This window comes from Hemiscyllium ocellatum, chromosome 5, assembly GCF_020745735.1.
Source record: "Hemiscyllium ocellatum isolate sHemOce1 chromosome 5, sHemOce1.pat.X.cur, whole genome shotgun sequence".
In the NCBI taxonomy this organism is placed as follows: domain Eukaryota; kingdom Metazoa; phylum Chordata; class Chondrichthyes; order Orectolobiformes; family Hemiscylliidae; genus Hemiscyllium; species Hemiscyllium ocellatum.
In genome coordinates, this window is record NC_083405.1 from 104,842,956 (window position 1) to 104,856,824 (window position 13,869).

At 40.7% G+C, this 13,869-nt stretch overlaps 1 protein-coding gene across 3 annotated transcripts in view; it reads right to left on the minus strand.

Annotated features, from left to right (window-relative positions):
* nrp1a (neuropilin 1a) overlaps positions 1-13,869 on the minus strand; it is a 183,084-nt gene that overhangs the window by 60,115 nt on the left and 109,100 nt on the right. For all 3 annotated transcript variants that reach the window (XM_060825079.1, XM_060825078.1, XM_060825077.1), the window contains exons 6-7: positions 12,022-12,188; positions 1,952-2,107 (exon numbers count right to left, since the gene is read on the minus strand). In XM_060825079.1, the coding sequence (XP_060681062.1) occupies positions 1,952-2,107; positions 12,022-12,188 (323 nt within the window). The remainder of the gene's footprint in view (positions 1-1,951; positions 2,108-12,021; positions 12,189-13,869) is intronic.

Below are 13,869 nucleotides of genomic sequence, written 5' to 3' on the forward strand. Positions count from 1 at the left end.
GATTTGAATCCACGACCCCGGGTTATTAACCTGGCGTTCTAGATTACTCCACCAGTGATATTACTACCGGTGATGTGGAGAGAGAGTTGGTCCAAGATCAGACATGGTGAGGCTGATGGTTTGTCGATGCCAATTTGCCTGGAAGAAAGGGTAGGGGAGATGGTGGCATGGACCATGAAGGAGTGTTGTTGTGAAGCCACAGTTGGATGGTAGTAGCCAGCAGCATTGGCAAAATCTTCGAGTAAAAAATGAGGTCTGCAGATGCTGGAGATCACAGCTGCAAATGTGTTGCTGGTCAAAGCACAGCAGGCCAGGCAGCATCTCAGGAATAGAGAATTCGACGTTTCGAGCATAAGCCCTTCATCAGGAATAAGAGAGAGAGAGCCAAGCAGGCTGAGATAAAAGGTAGGGAGGAGGGACTGGGGGAGGGGCGATGGAGGTGGGATAGGTGGAAGGAGGTCAAGGTGAGGGTGATAGGCCGGAGTGGGGTGGGGGCGGAGAGGTCAGGAAGAGGATTGCAGGTTAGGAACCTCTTCCTGACCTCTCCGCCCCCACCCCACTCCGGCCTATCACCCTCACCTTGACCTCCTTCCACCTATCCCACCTCCATCGCCCCTCCCCCTAGTCCCTCCTCCCTACCTTTTATCTTAGCCTGCTTGGCTCTCTCTCTCTTATTCCTGATGAAGGGCTTATGCTCGAAACGTCGAATTCTCTATTCCTGAGATGCTGCCTGGCCTGCTGTGCTTTGACCAGCAACACATTTGCAGCAGCATTGGCAAGCTGCCAATCCAACTTACAGGGAATCAATGCCATCCAATTTCTTGGTGAACGACAGGAGAACTGGAGGTAGTGTACAAATAAAACAAGGTAGGATTTTATTGAGATGCAAACGCAAGGAAATTATTGGTTCATTTTATTTATTGTTTTCCTTTTATATAATAAACTTCTGTTTTATTAATAGAGAGGAGCTGCAGCTTTGTGTGCTGAGTTTTCCGCAGATGTTTTAGTGTGAAATAAAAACAATGAATGATCAAGCAGATTTTACTCTGGGATCTGACCTATCCAGTATGTAGTAAGATCACCTGGGATTATAGCAAGCAGACCTAGAGAAGTGTGAGATCTTATTCTTCCACCCAGAGTGTGGTGACGCTGTGGAATTTTCTGCTACAGGAAGCAGTTGAGGCCACAACACTGAATGTTTCCAAGAAGGGGTTAAATACAGTTCTTAGTGTTAAAGGGATCAACACGTGTTATGCGAAAGTAGGAACAGATGCTGAGTTGGCTGATCAGCCATGATCATAATGAATAGGAGAGCAGGGTCCAAGGGAAGAATGGCCTACTCCTGCCCCTATTTTCTATGTTTCTTTATGTAGGCTTTTTCGTAAGGTTATGTGAGGTGTTTTGTGGCAATTTTGTGGCTAATATTTACATTTTCATATACCTTCTATCTCAAACTGCATAGTATAAGAGAATACAGCCACCGTAAATCATAAAAATGCAGCCATTCAACCATGCATAATTGTGCTTAGAACATTAGGTCTACGCTGTCAAGGGAAGGACTGGTGAGGAAACTTAATCCACTTGCTTCATCAAGTCCCTTATTCATATACTATTAGCTCAAAAAAAGCCTGCACATTTGACTGATCTTTTCTGCTTGTTTAGTTTCAATATATGATCCTTTCCAACATGGGAATCTGAAGAATTTTAGTTTTGTAGGTCAGATTTATTGGACTTTTCTAACTTTGGAGGATAGCTTTAACTTAGGACTTAAAGGGGCAGCAATGCATGTTCCCTTCACAGATAAGAACAAAAAATCATAAGTGTCTTCTGAAGTTAAAGAATTGTCAAGTAACAAACAAATCAAATAACAATCTTTCAGTCATGCATTTCATTCCCAAAAGAGCACTTTTGTTGACATATTTGCAACGTACGTTTGCTTGAAACAAAATACCTTTTGTTTACCCCGTTCTTTCACAGTTATCCAGTCTTCGCCATTGGAGCTCACATCCACTTTGTAGGTTTTGATGAAATACATCCTCTGAGTTTCTTTGGAGATAGCACCTTGCGTTGCTATGGCAGAAACGTGCTGCAAGAAACCCAGGTCCACCTGCAACATTGAAATGCAGTCAGTCAGAGCTTGTTAGGGAGATTAATGTAATGTGTTACATCACACAACAGTACTAGTCATCTGGTGAAGAAACTTATTAATAAGGTGCCAGCTCTCATTAATGTTTCAATTAAATTTTAAATATTAAAACAGAACTGTCTGGCAGTTCAGAAATAAGAATTCATTCCTTGTGTATGCTTGCTGCAGCATGCATACAATGGTCAAATACGCAGTGAGATGCTGGAAAAGTGAATCTGCAGTTCAGATTTCTGTAATGGTATGGTTATACACTGCAACCCTGGGTTTATTTATTTATGAATTCACTGTTTTCATGTTTGTCAGTTCTGAGGGTGCTCCAAGAATTTTGTCTGAATGGACATTACTGTCTCGTGAGTGAAACCTTCCCCAATTATACAAGCAAGGAGGTCATTCAAGATTTTCAGCTAGACTGAAACTTACCTTGTCTTGTTCATCTATTGATGCAAGAAGCTCATAAACTCAAAAGGAAAGAAACATTCTAATAGTTGAGCTAGAAAAGCCACTATTGAAGTAATCTCGCTTCACATCTGTCTCTTTTGAATTAAAAGACTTATTTAAGCAGATGGGCAAATAAACTCCAATAATAACAATTGCTACAGAGAAGCCTAGACCTAATTAGCTCCCCTTGAGGTAGGGGAAGAACCATAAAGTGGATCGTGGTCATAGATAGCTCAAGCAAAGGGCATGGGAAACAAAAACGTGACTTTCGTATTGCAGTAGAGGTACAAGGGCATCAGCACATTTGCAGAACTGCACTGTAAAGTTTTTATTTGCTTTTAGTCACTGTTCTACACTTCATTTGCCTTTCACATGCCTGAAACATATGATTCAACACAAAGTTCTAATTAAAATAGTGTTAGAAAAATGCAGATTGAATTTGGCCTGTGGAGGAGTTTAGTGGGAGTCCATGCTTATAGCTAAGTTGTGTAAGTCACACATCTGGTCATCATTTGGATTCACATACAAGGGAAATGAAACAAAAATGCTACTGATTCCTTTCCTTTGCAGGGTTCAAGTTGCGACATACTGTTGATCAACTGGATTGCATAAAGGCACACAGCCCAAAATACAGCACACAGAAAGAGGCAAGGTTTTCTTTGGATGTCAATTTTTGTAAAGCAGGGGAACAGAAATGTGAGTGCAATACAATAGGAACTAATAAAGATATTTATGGTTAAACCAAGTGGATAATCCATCACTTTGACACAGGAGATACTGTAGCAAAAGCTCTTTTATATAGTGGCGCCACATGGCAGTTAACTTTTATATAGTCACTCAGGTATGTTTTGCCTTTTAATTTTTGCAAGATTTCCTTTTTTCAGGTTGTGTTTTCTTGATGTGGTTTAACTTTAGACCTTTCACCTGTTCAAAAGCAGGTCACAAAATTAAAATGGGGAAGTTCATATGAGAGAATTAAATTGGTGAAGGAATGTATCTCTTTTAGCATTATCTGAATCTCTGATATTGTGTTGTTAACTGTTAACAATTGCAGCCAAATATACAACTGCATTATTTCTTCAGCTGGGTGGTTGGATGAATAGATCACAGGCTCCTCTTTGACTTCTGACCCAGTTTTGCCAATCCAAAATGCAACAAATTGGAGTTGCATATATCAAAGCAATTTGTCCTCAAGCTGTCTGTCTACTTATTGATCAGATAATGAGGAACAAAGCAGACATCCAGTGGGTGGATGAAAGTGGAGTTAACACCTCAGCAGGGGAATACTGACAGCATTTGTCCAGCTTGAAGACTCCAATGCTGCTCTGATGTCTTGGAAACCATGAGGTCTTTTTATTCCCAAGCATGCACACTACCTTCTGCACTGTTTGCAACATGATATTTCAATCTCTATATGTGACCTTTGAAACAGGTATTTTTCTTTGGATCTTGTGAAGAAAGGTGTGGCCAACAGGGCTGAACCTCAAGACTGGTACCTCCATACTCTTGAGAAATTGGTGACGGACCATCACACGGAATTGCGACAAATCCTTGTGCCAGTGCTACTTCCAAGCTAGGGAATTCCAGGAACAAGATCCAATGATGTTGAAGGGCTGGCAATATGTGCTTGAGTCATGATGGTGTTTGTACAGAGAGGGAGAGGCAGCTAATGGTGTTCCCAGTAGCCTGACACTCTTGCTGCTTTCAATGGTAGATGCCTTGGGACTGGGAGGTGCTGAATAATCTTCGCAAATTGCCACAGGACATTCTGTAGGAAGTACAGCTGTAGCATGTTGACCGTGAAAAGTGGCTTTAGTGGCAGAGGTGAGTGGAGTTGAAATATAAACATTGGAGAGGTGATCAATATATCAATGGCCCAGTGGTTCTGGAGGCCTAGGTTCAAATCCTGCTATAGCACATGGTGGAATGTAATAAAAATCAGGAATTAAGAGTCTAATGATGACCATGAAACCACTGCCAATTGTCAGGAGGGAAAAACCTATTTGGTTCACTAATCCCTTCAGGGAAGGCAAACCACCATTGTTACCTGGCCTGACTGACATGTGACTTCAGACCCACAGCAATGTGGTTAAGTCTCATCTGCCCTCTAGGCAGTCAGGGGTGACAATAAATATCAGTCTTGCCAGCGAAGCCCACATTCTATGAATTAATTAGCAAAAATATTAGGTGGTATTTAAGGGGAAATGGTGAGAGTCCCATGTCACCTTTTTAGGAAGGCCCACATTGAAATGGGCAGGGGGCAGGCCCACGTTCAAGGACCCTGCGACAGAGTTCCCACTTGTTTGATTGGGTGACAGCTCATAATCAGAAGTCGACAACACTTAATTTCTTGGCAGCAGTCACTACCAGCACTTGCCCATACCTGGGGTCCAGAATCACGCACAGACACTGGCATAGAAGGGTAATGGTGCACAGCACTGTGCGTGTACCATATGGGCAGGTGGGGGAAGGAAGTGGGTGGAATTCAGCACAAAGGCAGGCTTTAAACCACATTATCATCAGCCTGCTGCCAGGTCCCTTGATCAGGCAACGATCTAAAGCAACAGCAATGGGTACAAAATGTGTGAAATGAGAACATTTTATACTAAGGTAAGCAGCTACAATTTGCAATGCGCTGCCTTAAAACAGTCAGTGATAATTTTGAAAAATAGTTTGTTATACATGTGAAAAGGAAACATTTGCTAAGGGGAAAAGATATATGGGCTGAATGGACTCTGATGTATACTTTTTTGGTTTTATTTTTATGGTGTCTTTTAACCTACTTCTAATAAATTATATTTCTCTCAGTTTTTCTCAATTCCTTCAACCGAGAAAGAGCTTCCCAAACAGTGGCATTTCAATGATACATTGTACTGCCTAATGGTCTCGTCAAGCCAAAGAAAGTCCAAAGTTCTGCACTGGTCTCAATGGGCTGGCATTACATCAGCTTTCTGGGCCTTTCATACTGAAACTTAAACCAATTTAGTATGAAGTAAACTTTTACCTCTATAGTTCCATGCATGGATTGAGCTGCCAGAGGAAGTGGTGGAGATTGGTACAGTTACAACATTTAAAAGGCATCTGGATGGGTATATGAATAGGAAGGGTTTAGAGGGATATGCGCAAAGTGCAGGCAAATGGGACTAGATTAGTTTAGGATATCTGGTCGGCATGGCCGAGTTGGATTGAAGCATCTGTTTCCATGCTGTACATCTCTATGACTCGATATTTCTGTAGTTAATGTGCCATGAGGAACTCCAAACTGTCTCCATTATTGTCATGTTGTTGAAACATCAATAGCTTGGATCGCATTTTCAACCACATGGCAATGTGTTACACTGTGGGCTCGTATCTGTGATTCTCCACACTTACAAACAGCACCATTGTCAGTGAGAATGGTAAAAGCCTCTGACTTTGGCTATAAAAGATGGACATCAGCAAGTGCTCAATCAACAGTCTGTTCCTGTCCATTCCCCAACAAGTAATTTGCAAGTAGCCTTATTGAAGGGATGGTGACATGGTTTTGCTTAGTGAGATCTGTGTGTTCTTTCAAATGTGAGGGAAAGAAGAATAAAGTGTACCTGACTCTCCAAGAGTATTCTTGAAAGGTTTAAATTCACACCCACCTGAATCAGCAGACATAAAGTCACACAGCAAGGAAACAAACCCTTCGATCCAACTGTCCTTGCTAACCAAGTTTCCCAAACTAAATGAGTCCCATTTACCTGTATTTGATCCATTTCCCTCTGAACCTTTCCTATTCAGGTACCTGTCCAAATGCCTTTTAAACATTGTAACTGTACCTATATTCATCAATTCCTCTGGCAGTTCATTTCACATAAGAACCACACTCTGTGTGGAAAAAGTTGCCCCTCAGGTCCCTTTGAAATCTTTTCCCTGTCACCATAAATTTACGTTTTGAACTCTCCTACTCTAGGGAAAAGACCTTTGCTATTCACCTTATCTATACCCCTCATGATTTTATAAACCTCATAAGGTCACCCCTCAACCTCCTATGCTTGAAAAAAGTCCCAGTCTATTCAGCCTCTCCTTATAATGCAAGCGCTCTGGTCCAAACAACATTCTGGTAAATCTTTCCTGAACCCTCTCCAATTTAATAATGTTCTTCCTATAGCAGGGTGACCACAACTGTACACAGTACTCCAAAAGTGGATTCAGCAACGTCCTGTACAACCTTAGCATGAAGTCCAAACACTCAATTACTCAATGGTCTGAGTAATGAAGGCAAGCTCACTAAACAATTTCTTAACCACCCTGTGTACATGTGACACGACTTTCAAAGAAGTATGTACCTAAATACCTAGGTCTCTTTATTCAACAACACTAGGGCTCTCACATTAATTGTGTAAGTCTTGCCCTTGTTTGCCTTTCCAAAATGCAATACTCAAGTTTATCCCAATTAAACGCTATCTTAAACTCCTCAGCCCATTGTCCCAAATGATCAGGCTCCCTTTGCAATCTTAGACAACCTTCTTCATTGTCCACTATCCTGTCGTCGTCCGCCTACTTACTAACCATTCTTCCTAAATTCTCATCCAAATCATTTATATAAATGACGAATAACAGGGGAAACAGCACTGATCCCTGCATGATAAATGAAAATTGCTTGCAAAGTATGAAAAGCTATTATGTGCTGTAGCTCTATCGAGAAAAGGGATAACTGGGAAAGTTTACTTCATTCAAACTTCCAGTGATGTAGGAAACAAGATTCATCTGGATGTCAGAATATATCAACTTGGGATTTCCTCAAACATACAGCATCCTGCTGTCTGAAAGCTCTCCAGCTGTACCAAATTCCTGCATATGTCGGGTTCACAATCCTTAAAGATCTGGTGTTCCTTTTGTGCAGCCTAGTTATACAAGCTATCAGATATCAAACTCTTAACATTGGTTTATATCTTTCACTTATCACAAGCCAGAAATCGATGTTTGAAGATGTCTGAATAAATTCTGTCAAAGAATTCCAGAAAGGTCCATTCCGAAGGGCCTTGCACGTTATCCCAAATAGTTTTGTAATGGTCCACTTCAAAAGAAAGGTATATAAATATATTGGAGTAGTTACTGCACCTACTTCTGGGAAGAAAACTAAGTAGAAAAGACAATTCCACAGCAGCTACGTTTCCGAATCTATCAGCACTGGAGACCTCTGTGAGGTTGATGTGGGGAGCCTTGCAGGTATTTTGCGTGGCAACCAAAACTAGGTGTAAAGTCCCTATCATATTCTCTGATTTGGAGATGCCAGTGTTCGACATGTGTGTACGAAGTTAAAAATCACACAACACCAGGTTACAGTCCAACAGGTTTATTTGGACGCACTAGCTTTCAGAGTGCTGCTCCTTCATCATGTGGTTGTAGAATTTTGACCCAGTGACAATGTAACATCAACTTGAAACATCTTCCAAAGGTCTTCACCTTCCCTGTTATTCACACACCTTTTCATGAACACTGTGTCCTTTCAATATAAGTAATCAATAAATATATTTTAAAAAACCACTGAATGAAGGAGCAGTGCTCCGAAAGCTAGTGCTTCCAAACAAACCTGTTGGACTATAACCTGGTGTTTTGTGATTTTGAACTTTATCATATTCTAAGTAGCATTCTCTCTAAATTAACTTAGTACTGATGGAATAGGTACCAAACTTGTCCTACTCAAAGCTTTCCCATTGCCTCAAATGCCAATGGAAGTCATGTTTTATTTCAATAACATTGAAACTAAATGCTAACTTACAGTAGATAATGACCATGTTTAAAAAGCACATAGGTGCCAGATAGGCATTAGAATCTAAAAGGAAGTTGGAAGATTTTAAACTCCGTTGTGTAAAATCTTTCTAAGAAGATTTCTTTACTCCTCTCGCACCATTATTAGTGAAAGATCATATTGCTTCTGATCAATGCACTACCAGAATTCTTCACCTCCCAGCACCAGCTTACATCTTTGAAGCTCCAAAGCATTGATGCATTTCTAAAAAAAAAATTCCTTTAAGTAGAAAATTGTATTTGTCGCACACATTTAGAGACATTTATTTCTTCAAATGTAGCAAGGCAGGCTGATAAAAGGAAGGTGGTCTCTTTTAAGATTTTATCAGATGAAAGGATTAGATAAATTGGATATGCTGTTTTATATTTATTGATTACTTATATTAAAAGGACACAATGTTCATGAAGAGATGTGTGAATAAAAGGGGTGAGGACTTTTGGAAGATGTTTCAGGATGATATTACATTGTCACTGGGTCAAAACTCTACTCTCAAACAGCATTAAAGTATATGTTCAGCCAACGGACTACAGAGTTCCAGAAGGTATCCTAAGCCCATCTTCTCAAGAGCAGCACATGCTACTCTGTCCAGCAATGACCTATGTGATTACATCAGTGGATTTATCTGTACACAATCATCAAAGGTGGCAGGGTAGAATGCTCAGAGGGGATTCTGGGCTTTATGAATCAAGGCACAGGACACAAACGCAAGAAAGAAGCAAGGGTGAACATATGTGAAACACTTTGACTGTCAACATTTCTGAGCCACCACACTCGAAGACAGCCACGAAGCCTTTAGAGAGGATCCCAAAACGTTTTATCAAAACGGAATGAGAGACTGAGGTTACACCACAGCTGGGAGTGGCTGGCTCTGTTCTGTTGGATAAGATAGGGATGAAATTTGATGGCGGCATTCAAAATCACGATGATCTAAGCTGCATTGACTGGGAGAAACCACTTCTATTGTCAAGGGAAGTGAGAACCAGGCAACAGAGTCAGGATGATTGTCAAAAGAACAAAAGCTGGCACAAGAATCCTTTTCCTTATTCTAATGGATAAGATCTGGAATGTAGTGCCTGGTATGATGATGGAGGGCGATTCAATTATGTGTTTTTCAAGAATGTATTGGATAAGCATCTGATGTTAAAACGTTTGTGAGGAAACAGTGGAGACAGAGCTGGCATGAATGTGACTGCCCCGATGACCTCCATCTGTGCTGTAACCATTAGACAATTATCTGTGCATTTGTAGACAAAGTTTAAAGAGATGGCAAACAGTTTTTCATCAAGTGAGTATCCCTTTAAACAGCGTTGGTGCAGATGGTAAACTGTAATCCCACAACTGCATGTTTTTCACATGAGAAATGAGAAAAGGTGTAACAAATTAGAAAGTCAGGTTTATGGAATACTGCATCCATTTTGTGTTTGCAAAGAAATGATAGTCCACCAGCATGTCAAATTAAAATTAATGTACAATAATTCTGTAATGAATTTTATGTTTACCTTTCCTTGGGCCCCCAGTAAAGGATTAATAATAATGGTGGTTTAAATTATAAAGTCAATACAAAAAGCTGAATTGCACCTTAGACTAAAACCAGATGTGGGACCTCTTACCCTGACAGATGATTTGTTCTGGGCTTTAGAGCTGGCTGTGGCATTATGACTATTATGATTCTTTGAGATATTTATAAAGAAAAAATACATCTATTTTCCTCTGTGAAATTGTTTGGTACAATGTAAAAAATGATCAAGCTATTCACAGGGAGACTATTTCTGAGATTTGCACTATTTATGATATCAAAGCTATTGCAGAATGATTTAAAGGGTTGATTCAGAACAGGCTGGATTTCAGGCTTAGTCTAACAGCAGCCTCCAACAAAGCCTTCACTGCTGGCCCGGCACACTCAATACCAGACTGTGTTCGATCCAATCCTTTTTTTCAAATATATATAATTTCAATGATTATTAAAATGTAACTGAAGCCAGGCTACAATGACTAAAGTGATAGTGTCACTCATTCCTGCTATGTTATCTACAAATGAGATTCCCTGCCATTCACACACATTGGGTGTGAATTTTCAGGGCTGTTCTCCTGATTAACCAATACTGAATTACCTCAATGTTCAAGCTAGAGAAACCCTAGGAAAATGACTGTAAGAGTGTGTACACCATTGTTCTGGAATTTCAGTGGCAATGCCATCAAGTTAGGGCAGATAACTGGTAGAACCCTTGCAGTCAGGAACTTCACCCTCACTGTACTGTGATATTGATATCTGGAAACTTCACAGCAACATGTCAGCTTCTCTGTCAAATGTAAGAATTTTTAGACAAAAAAATTCCCAGTGGAAATAAACTTATGTTCTTCAGCAAAGGCAGAAAGATATTAGGTTATCGCCTATTATCTTTTCGATTCCTCTTCACTGCGCAATTTATTAAAAAAAACTATTAGTAGTTCATCCTCTAACTGTGCTTGTCATGTACGTATAATCACATTCAAATCTAAGCAATAAAACTTGTTAATTCACCTCAGGCCTCAAGCTCATTACAGCTGCTGTTCACCACAATGTGTCACTCAAAAGTAGCTTCACAGAGACTACACTGGCTCCCTCCCTGCTCTATATTCATGTAGGCCAACAGCTACCTTTGGAAGTCAGTGTTAGTTTACAATCTACATAGCTTTGCACTTTAAGTTATAACCTGGACATGTGATTTGCTGTTTACCTTGTACACCAGCCAATAATTTTATTTACATTTACTCAACCTATTCTCATATCCTTTCAGCTGCTCCTTTGTTAACAAGACAGCCACCTAATCTCTCTGATTTGGAATGTAAATACCACTAACCACGGAAAGACCCCATTTATGGAGTTCTACAGCATGGAAACAGGCCCTTCGGTCCAATTCATCCATGTTAACCAGGTTTCCCAAACTAAACTAGTCCTGATTTGGAGATGCTGGTATTAGACAAAGTTAAAAATCACACAACACCAGATTATAGTCCAACAGGTTTCTTTGGATAGCTTTTGGAGTGATACTCCTTCATCATGTGGTTGTGGAGTGTAAGATCGTATGATGGAATTTATAGCAAAAATTTAGTGTTGAAAAAGACTTTCAGTTACATCACATGGCCCAACCCCCTCAACTCCCCATCCCCAACCAAAAGGCTCTTATAGCCGTCCCCATCCAAAACCTTAGACTGACTTCCTTCCAATAGCCATGTCCTCCTCATCACAGGCATTCCTTACAGTCCCAGAGGCAGCCACTATTGAGATTTGGCAGTGCTGGGACAGTTACAGCAGCCAGTCCATCAGAGGGGCTGAAGTCCCACTTTCACCTTTCATTTAGGTTGTCAGCAATGGGTTATTGCTACCATCCTTTATGTCAGCCACTTCCCCAGCAACTTTTTTAACTGGACTGGGGAGCCAAGCAATAAAACTCCTCATAAAATTCTACCTTATGATAGTCGCTGCCCCTAGTTTCATGTCTGCTACAAGAAGAAAACTACCAGCTGATTGGTTTGATGTTTAGACTGAAGAAACATGATTTACTCTGCAGTTGACCATTCTCCTTGATCACAAACTTTCAGGGGCGAGGATAAGGATAATGATATTAATTTACCGAATGACATTCAGTGGAAAACGCAATTCCATCACTGTGCTTACCTGTATCCATTCCTTGCTGGAATCCGAAGATGGTGTCCATGCATTTTCGGGGTAATTTAGTCTTGATCTTTCTGGAGACCAGTTGAAATTATAATTGCTGGAACTCATAATTTGATCTGCATGAATCTTGCCCGATTCCATGCCAAGTGATTCATTACAGTAAACATCTGGATTAACAAAAAAAAGCACAATAATATAAAATATTTAATTGCACCTTCCAAGTGAAACAAATAAGATTTCACTTTTATTGAGCCAAAAAATCGTAGTTCTGGATAACCTTGGGATGACTTTGACTTGTTTAGCTCAGGGACACAGTGGTATCACAGCTAGTACTGACCGAGTTAACATCAAACTTTGGAAAAGCTCAACAGGTCTGATGGTACCTGAGGTACCTTGAACTGGGAGTTCTTTGAAAGCTGGCCTGAGTCCATAAAAATCGGCAAGCAATCCACAATGAGTCAGCTGGTTGGAATGTCTGATGTGAGTCTAGAGTGTGGTGCTGGAAAAGCACAGCAGGTCAGGCAGCATCCGAGGAATAGGAGAATCAACATTTCAGACCTAAGCCCTTCATCAGGAGTGAGGTGGTGAGATAAATGGGAGGGGAGTGGAGCTGTTGGGGGGGGAAGGTAGCTGACAGTGCGATAGATAGATGGGGGTGGTGATAATGGTGATAGGTTGGAGAGGAGGTGGAGCAGACAGATGGGAAGGATGATGGACAGGTAGGGCAGGTCCTGAGGTCGGTGCTAAGTTGAAAGATTGGAACTGGGATAAGGAAGGGGGGAGGGGAAATGAGGAGACTAGTGAAATCCATATTGATGCATGTCTGATATGGATCTAGTCTCACAATCCAAAAGACACATGGGGAGAAAATTCAGAAATCTGAATTGTAAAAAGACTTGGGAGTTCTTCCAAGGTAAACTTGCAGGTTGAGTCAGTAGTTAGGAAGGCAAATGCAATGATGGCATTTATTTTGGGCGGGTGTGAATATAAAAGGAGGGATGTACTTCTGAGGCTCTATAAGGCTCTGGTCAGACCATATTTGGAGTATTGAGTGCAGTTTTGGGCCCCATATCTCAGGAAGGATGTACTGGCCCTGGAGTGTGTTCACAGGAAGTTCACAAGAATGGTCCCAGGAATGAAAAACTTAACATATGAGAAACATTTGAGGACTCTGAGTTTATACTCGATGGATTTGGAAGGATGAGGGAGAATCTAATTGAAACTTATAGAATACTGAATGGGCTGAATAGAATAGATGTTGGAAAGATGTCTCCATTTGTAGGAGAGACTAGGACTCAAGGGTACAGCCTTAGAGTAAAGGGAAGACCTTTCAGGACAGAGATAAGGAGATGCCATGATTGAATGGGGTGGAGCAGACGCAATGAGCTGAATGACTTAATTTATGGTCTTACGTTTTATGGTCATATGGTCTTATGCACTCTCAGTAATCACAAAATCCAGGCATGGAGTTAAGGTTTACGGAATCAGGACCTGTTGATTGTTCAAGGGCTCCAATATCATCCTGACTCAATGAAAATCCAGGCTGTTAACTCTGCCTCTCTCTCTCTCTCTCTCTCTCTCTCTCTCACTTTCTCTCTCTCTCCCACACAAATTGTGCCAGACCTGCTAAGTATCTCAAGCATTTTCTGTTTCTCTTTCAGGCAACAGATACTGGAGGCTAAACTCAAATCCTTTTGGATCAATCCTTTATGAACTGAGCTTTCAGGTTTTTTTAAAAACACTGCTTAATCCCTTTAGAAGTATGGTAATATTTTCCTCAGAAATAATGAATAAGAACCCAGATGTTGGCTTAAGTGTCAGAAAAAAAAGCTCTTTTCTTCATGCATA